The sequence below is a fragment of the Gymnoscopelus microlampas genome, assembly GCF_963454915.1.
Source record: "Gymnoscopelus microlampas genome assembly, chromosome: 2".
In the NCBI taxonomy this organism is placed as follows: Eukaryota; Metazoa; Chordata; class Actinopteri; order Myctophiformes; family Myctophidae; genus Gymnoscopelus; species Gymnoscopelus microlampas.
In genome coordinates this window covers 6018968-6026784 of record NC_139939.1, presented here as the reverse complement: position 1 = coordinate 6026784, position 7817 = coordinate 6018968, and the positions used below count along the sequence as shown (strand labels likewise).

Genomic DNA, 7817 nt, shown 5'->3' with positions numbered 1-7817 from the left:
ATGGGGTAAGCACTTTATATTTGAAATCTGAACGTTTATGTAGATGTACGGACCACCGTAAATGGAGAAAGTGCAAACACCAGGTTGAAGGTGATCCTTGACTGTAACAGGAGTTTTCATGTACCGCAGGGTAAGACTGCAGTAGCAGTTAATAAATAGACGAACAAATGAATTAATATACTTTAACGTGCGGAATCCGAAACAGGCAGCGCTGGGATTCTGAATTTTGTTACGATTACGGTGATTAGTAGCCTATTATTGACACCACCTGGGCGAGTGAGTCGTGTAACTTTCCCGACGTTAAGCTGTGTATGTGTTCAACAACACAGCCATGAAGCCTTGCAGTTTAAGTGCAGATTTCAGCTTGGGAAAAGCAGCCTCCAACGGGTTTGGGTACGTGGTTCATAGTCACCATTGCGTTCGTGGTATTCCTAGTCCCACAAACACACACACACTGTTAAGAGAGAGAGAGAGAAAGAAAGAGCGAGCGAGCGAGCGAGAGAGAGAGAGAGCTTGCAAAACCGCTCACATAGTCCAGGGGCCAACACTGATATTTTCACAAATTGGTACCACCTAAGGTGACCGTAAAGTTTTTGTATTTTTGTCTTCCTACATGTCTCTAGTTTATATTTTGGTATGATAACCCTTCCAATCTCGTAGCTTAATGGCAGTTATCACTACCTACTGGCTAATGTATGTGGTAGGAGACACAAAGTAGAATCTTTGTGTCTCCTACACCCGGGCATCAAATTATTGCGACAAAAAACAAAATATATCCATGTATTCAAGGCTTCATGGGGTGTGCAATTGATAACTTCTCAGATTTTTGGTGTTTGCAAAAAGACTGCTTTCAATAAGCTTGTAAAAGTTTACCCTCCTTCGGTCTAGGGTGGTCATAGCTGAATGGGTAGAGAGTCCCCCTGGGAAACTTAAAGAGGAGTTCACCCCAAAAAAATATTATTTTCTATCAATTGCACACCCCATGAAGCCTTGAATACATGGATATATTTTGTTTTTTGTCGCAATAATTTGATGCCCGGGTGTAGGAGACACAAAGATTCTACTTTGTGTCTCCTACCGGATACATTAGCCGGTAGGTAGTGATAACTGCCATTAAGCTACAAGATTGGAAGGGTTATCATACCAAAATATAAACTAGAGACATGTAGGAAGACAAAAATACAAAAACTTTACGGTCACCAAAATGGTACCAAAATATGGCTTGGCCCCTGGACTAACAGCACGTCTCCGCATGTGACACAGCGACACAGACTGGTGTAAAGTAAATAAGTACATTTACTCAAGTACTGTACTTAAGTACAATTCTCAGTCACTGTTCGCCTCGCTGTATATATAAATACTATATAAAAAATAACGGAGTAACGCACCATGTAGTAACGGTAACTGAGTTACTGAATAAAAATAATAATGCGTTAGAGTACTAGTTACTGAAAAAAATAACGCCGTTACAGTTACACGTTACTTGTAACGCGTTAGTCCCAACACTGGTGCTGTGGTTCCCTAATTGACAAGAACGCTTAAGTTTTGTCATAGCTATGACAAAACATATTATTTGAATTGCAGACAGTAGTTTTGTGCTGTTTCAGAGTGATATGTATGACTGTGTCTGCCTCTGACAGTGCGTAGTGTGCACCTATGAGCAGCATGTACTTACTTGGAGCCTGACCTGCTTATTTGCCAGCATTTCATTGTGTGTGGACGGTTGTGCCTTACAACCTAAACATTCATTTAATGAAGGTTTGAAGACTGCTTTTAAGTTGAAAGCTGAAAGTAATAACACCTGTGTTACCACATGTGATTGGTGAAGTCCACTTAAGAGGGGTGGAGCATACTTTGCCTATTCTTCCCTGGGTGCCACATTGCCTCACGCCAGCCCTGAACATGATGAGGAGATACCAACTAACAACCAGTTACAACCAGTTACAGAGCAGATATAACAGAAATAACAGTTACAAAGCAGCTCATGCAACCTCATTAAGGAGGTCAGATCAGAACAAAGTTGCATGTAAATCTAATCACTTTGTTCTCCTTCTTACAGATTCTGAATGGACTGAAGAGAAAAACAACCTGGTCAAAGACCTGGATCATCTAAAGTCCAGATACAAGAACATAACTGAACAGAAGGACCAGATACAGTCCAGTTTTGACCAGCTACAGTCCAGATACAACAACATAACTGAAGAGAGGGACCAGATACAGTCCGGTTTTGACCAGCTACAGTCCAGATACAACAACATAACTGAAGAGAGGGACCAGATACAGTCCGGTTTTGACCAGCTACAGTCCAGATACAACAACATAACTGAAGAGAGGGACCAGATACAGTCCGGTTTTGACCATCTACTGTCCAGATACACCAAACTTATTGAACAAGATGACATCAAGAGGATTCTTTGTGGTCAGTGAGACATCACTGTTTTTCTTGATTGCTATATCATGTTGTTCATAATTTAATCTGAGCAAATAACAAAACAGTGGCTAACTTTTTTTTTTGTTGTTAGAACCACATGGATTTACATTTGTGGATGGTGTGTGTTATTACAACTCTACTGAGAGGAAAACCTGGGAGGACAGCAGACAACACTGTAGAGCCAAACAATCAGACCTGATGGTCATAAACAGCAAAGAAAAGCAGGTATGGTGTGTGTGTGTGCGTGCGTGCGTGTTGTATACTATCTATAGGGTGTGCCAACGTGTCGTCACCAAAGGTTCGCCACGCCCCCTTTTTGACACTACAGCCAGAGAGGGGTCAGAGAGTACATGAGCGTACAGATGCGCTTAAAGGGATATTTCACTTTCAAAAAAACGTTTGGTCATTTTATTGTCTACTCAGGCCTTTGTGAGTCCCCCAGACATTTTTTAAGTTGCTCGATTAAGTATTTAGATATTTGATTTTAATTTTATCAGACACGCCCCCTTCCTATTCAAACCCATTATAACTTCTAACTCCATTTTTAACATGTTAGATTCATCAAAAACACCCGTCCTTGGTTCTGGTGACTCATACCGCCCCCCTAATGCGCGAGGGGGGGCGTGTTTTTTCAATTACTTTTTTTCATTTATTTTTTATATTTTTTTGGGAAAATGAAAAAAAATACTATAAAAAAATAAAATAAAATTAATACAAAAATCTATCGAAAAAACACGCCCCCCTCGCGTATTAGGAGGGCAGGGTGAGTCACCAGAACCAAGGACGGGTGTTTTCGATGAATCTAACATGGTTAAAATGGAGTTTGAAGTTACCATGGGTTTGTATATGATGTGGGCGTGTCTGATAAAATGAATATCAAATATCTACATACTGAATCAAGCAACTTAAAAACTGTCTGGGGGGTTCACAAAAGCCTGAGTAGACGATAAAATTACCAAACGTTTTTTTGAAAGGGAAATATCCCTTTAAGACTAGGTGGTTTGTGTTTGTAAACATTAACTTATTTGCCGACTACATAGTGATCAGTGCACACTGTACATGTGTGGCTGGTCTATGAGAAAGCTGTTCACATGTTGCAGCTCTCCTCTTGAATATTGAATACAGAGACATCCCACCTCTCCCGGAAGTTCCGGTAGTCTCCCGGGAATTAGCATCGCTCCCGGACACCCGTGAGCGACCATAAATCTCCCGCAAATGCCGACCAGGCGATCAAATTGTGGATTTGCGGGAGGACGGTTCCTATTCACTTCTCATTACTCAGATCCAGTCTAGAGCCCGCCTACTGTCTCGGTTTGCACACATGAGGCTCACACAGACCGGATCTTTGTTCTCATTCGTCGCTGAACTGTCAATCTGACAAAATGAATTAATGTCATTCGCTGTGGGAGGAGTGGGCGTCTAAAAGTGACCAACCACTGGTCTCGGATGCAGAGAGAGACGGAGAGAAAAGAAATACACAGAGTACTCAAGGAGTTACCCGTGTCTAAAATAATAACTTTTGCCCGTTGCACTGTATGTAACAGTGACTTCTCTCAGCTCACGGAGGCCTTAATGACTGCAAAGGGCACGTCGAGGTATGTTAAGCTGGCAGCATTGTTGATGAAGCTCAGATAAAACACTTATGTCCTCTTTGTAGCTTTGATTGAATACTTTATCAAAAGTTTGCAAAAAAAAGCACAGCGCAACTGCTGCTGCTGTTGCCAATTTATTATATACATCAATTTTGATGAGACAGATCAAAGCTAAAACGTGTGGCGAATGCATTCAAATAGCCTAGTGAAATTGGAAGATCTACAGTACAAGCTCACGAGGGGTGTGAGTTTGCCTTGTAGATCTGCTCATGGCTTTAATAGCTACACAAAAATTATGCCCAAATAACTAATACTCCAGGCTGAAAGAGTTTAAAGTGACTCTATGCGTATAGATAAAATCTGTTTAAGTGCTTGTAGATTTGCTAGTTTGCTAGTTAAGATAACTGATTCAGTGTATATTGATGGAGTGCTACTTGGGAGATAGATAAAGATCTATTTATGTGCTTGTACTGTAGATTTATATTGGTCCAATAAAGATGGTAAAATCAGGCAAAAATAAGAATGTATAATTAAAGAAAAAAAAAAGAATTAAAACCCCAAAAAAATACCAAAAAACGAATTAAAACCGCGAGCGGGTTGTGCACGCACATGCACACGCGCGCCTCCCGCAAATGATTTTCTCCAGGGTGGGATGTCTGAATACATTGTGAGGCTAACAATGTATTCAATAGACGTAGTATGGCTTGGATTTCAGCTGTACGATGCAAAGAATAAACGTTCAACAACCTACCCAAGTACAGCCGTGTTGGTTCACGTCATTTTCTCAAAGGTACATTTTTGACCAAAAATATGAAACTGCTATTTTGTCTCTGCTAACTAAAAGTAACTAGGTAATGCAACTAGCCCTGGTCCAGAGTGTTAGTGACATCTCTCTCCAACGCTCTGACAGGCGCGCTGCTCTGCTCATAGACCGGAAATTCCGCTACCATGCGAGGTCTCCAACTTTAATAAAAACAAACAAAACTATTTCACTATTCACCGAAAGAAAGGCAGTTTTGTGTTGTTGAAAGTTTCGGTGAATAGTGAAATAGTTTTGTTTATTTTTATTAAAGTTGGAGACCTCACACGGTAGTGGAATTTTCGGTCCATGGGCAGAGCAGCACGCCTGTCAGAGCGTTAGAGAGAAAAAAAAGTCACTACCACTCTGGACCAGGGCTAGGCCACCCTAGTCTAGTTGCATTACCTAGTTACTTTTTAGTTAGCAGAGATAAAATAGCAGTTTCATGTTTTGGGTAAAAATTTGCCTTTGAGAAAATGACGTGAACAAACACAGCTATACTTGGGTAACTTGTTGAATGTTCATTCTTTGCGTCTTACAGCTGAGATCCAAGCCATCCTACACCTATTTGAGCTCTGTGATGTTGGATCCATTGTGGAGAGCTGAAAAATTGTATCCTTTATCTACCGCATTACCTCGACCCGACCTAGTATGGCACTTATGAACTGAGCAAGTCCTCACCATTGTGACTGTGAGTAAAAAAAAAAGAACACGGTCGAGTCACTGTTTACAAGCTATTTATGTACCCTCCGGCCCCAACAATGGCCGCCGCTACCAAGTGACACATGTTGACGCCCCCTTTAGGATTTTTTTGGTACACCCGATTGTACAATGTGTACTTCAGTAACCAGACGCTTTTCTGTCCAGGACTTTGTTAACAGTTTCAAACAGAATATGTGGCTGGGTTTGACTGACAGAGTGGAGGAAGGAGTGTGGAAATGGGTAGATGGGACAACACTGACCACACCAGAGTAAGATTTTAGCTTCATTCTTCTTTTCTTCATTTCAATCTTTGCTACCTTTTTTTTCTAAACAGGATTACATCTAATGATAAAATACCAACCTACCACACGGTCACTAAGACAATTATACCTATTAAGTCTATTTCACTAAGCCAGTTAATGTGTATCTAATATCTAGAACATAATATGAGGTCATGGTAGAACGTAAAGTAAAAGGTAATGAATTAAATGTTCCTACTCCAGGTTCTGGTATCCTGGTGAGCCTAATAACTATCATGGAGAAGAAGACTGTGTTGTGCTTTATGATGGTGGATGGAGTGATGATGCATGTTCTGCCCACAGACATTGGATCTGTGAAAGAGTTATCAAGTGAAATGTATTAGTTAGCTGGTGGGTGGGTACAGCTATGACAGATATTTGGACGAATAGTATTTTGATGCTTTGGCAACATTATTGTTGAATTATTGATGCCAATAAAGCCCTGTTAACTCAATTGAACTGAACTGAACTAATTGAATTGAACAATGTGTCGTTGTGCATTGTGAATAAGCCTGTACATAGTGTAGTTATTTTCCAGGTTTTAATTCTATGTTTGTATCCAGGTCCCTTACCACCTCCTACACCCAGTTAAAATGTTAGTTTTTGTTCTGAAATATTATTTTTATTGATTGGTTCTGTATTGCTTATATAACTTCAAAAACATCTCATTGAATGCCAAATACCCGATTTGATATTAAACTGGACTGTTGTATAGCATTGCATTATTATTTAGTGTTAAGCAACTGCTAGAATTATACATTGGATCGTCAAATTGAGTCTATTGATAAAAACAGAAATAGCAATTTTAATAAATGTGATTTTAGAATCATGCCCAATGCAGACATTACATTACAATTTATATTCATATATCATTTAGCTAAAGGGGAGTCTATAGAATGTGAATATCATGAATAAAAAATCTAACATCCATCTGTTCCATTTTAATACCATTTAGAAAGATCAGAGGGCCAGAAGTGGCCTGAGAAGTTGTCGGCCAGATGATTTGGAGAAGAGTAAAACAATTATTCAGGACCATTTTTAGCATAATCTATCTGAATGACAGCTGATCTCAGGCCATTCTCTCTCTCTGCAGTCTACTGTAGCGTGATGCTTTGTTGTGGCTACTTAAAGATCCTGTGAATCTAAATCAATGTTTAAGTTAGCTTTTCTTATGCAGTGCAATTTTACTATTTACAATTTTTTGTTTTTCTGTTTGATTTCTTGAGTTAAATTAGATTTTTTGTTTAATTTAATTTCTACTTCTTTTCATTTTCAGTGTATCCAAATGTCCTTAACCCATTAAAACCGGGAAAGAATTTTAGATTTTTGCTATATATATAGCAACATACATTTTTCAGAAAACTCTTAAGATTTAGAACAGTGGTTTAGAACAGTGGTTCTCCAAAATAAATAAAAACTTCATGCCACGCTGTGAGCTTGTATATCTGCTATTTTAGAAATTTTTGAAGTGTTTTTTTTTAACACAAATCTTCTCTTATCTTCTTCTTCTGGCAAAAAAACATTTTCAGATTGGGGTCCGCGGCCATATACATATCGTTTTGGGGGTCCTTGTTACGAAAAGGTTTGAGAACCACTGATATAGAAGACATTTGTAGAATCGGCCTCAGGTCTTAATGGGTTAATGTGGTTACCATTTGTGTCTTCATGTCTTAATGCTTACTGTTGTGTTAATATTGTTTCATGTGAAGCACACTGAATCGCCTTGTTGTTGGAATGTGCTGAACAAATAAACTTGCCTTGCCATCATATGTCTTGTGCTGAACTTGCATGACAAAACAGGTGTATTTATGTAGTTGCAATGGTATTTTAGAGTTTGTCTTTCCTGGAATACAATGCTACAATGCTATCTGTGGAAACATAGAATGATAGTGTTTTTTTTTCTCTCTGACCACCAGGCTGCATCAGTAACCTAAAAGCAGAATGAGGCAGCTAACACCTGAGTGTTATCAATGTATTATCACCCAGATCCATAA

The 7817-nt window shown here is 39.3% G+C and overlaps 1 protein-coding gene across 1 annotated transcript; it reads left to right on the top strand.

The window, feature by feature from the left end:
- Positions 1-1617: 1617 nt before the first annotated feature.
- LOC311053473 (C-type lectin domain family 4 member M-like) lies at positions 1618-6897 on the top strand (the record flags this gene model as incomplete). Its single annotated transcript, XM_084069016.1, has 5 exons — positions 1618-1639; positions 2060-2419; positions 2523-2656; positions 5690-5793; positions 6028-6897. 5 exons carry the CDS (start codon positions 1618-1620, stop codon positions 6155-6157), a joined length of 750 nt encoding a protein of 249 aa, XP_083925142.1. The 3' UTR covers positions 6158-6897.
- Positions 6898-7817: the final 920 nt, after the last annotated feature.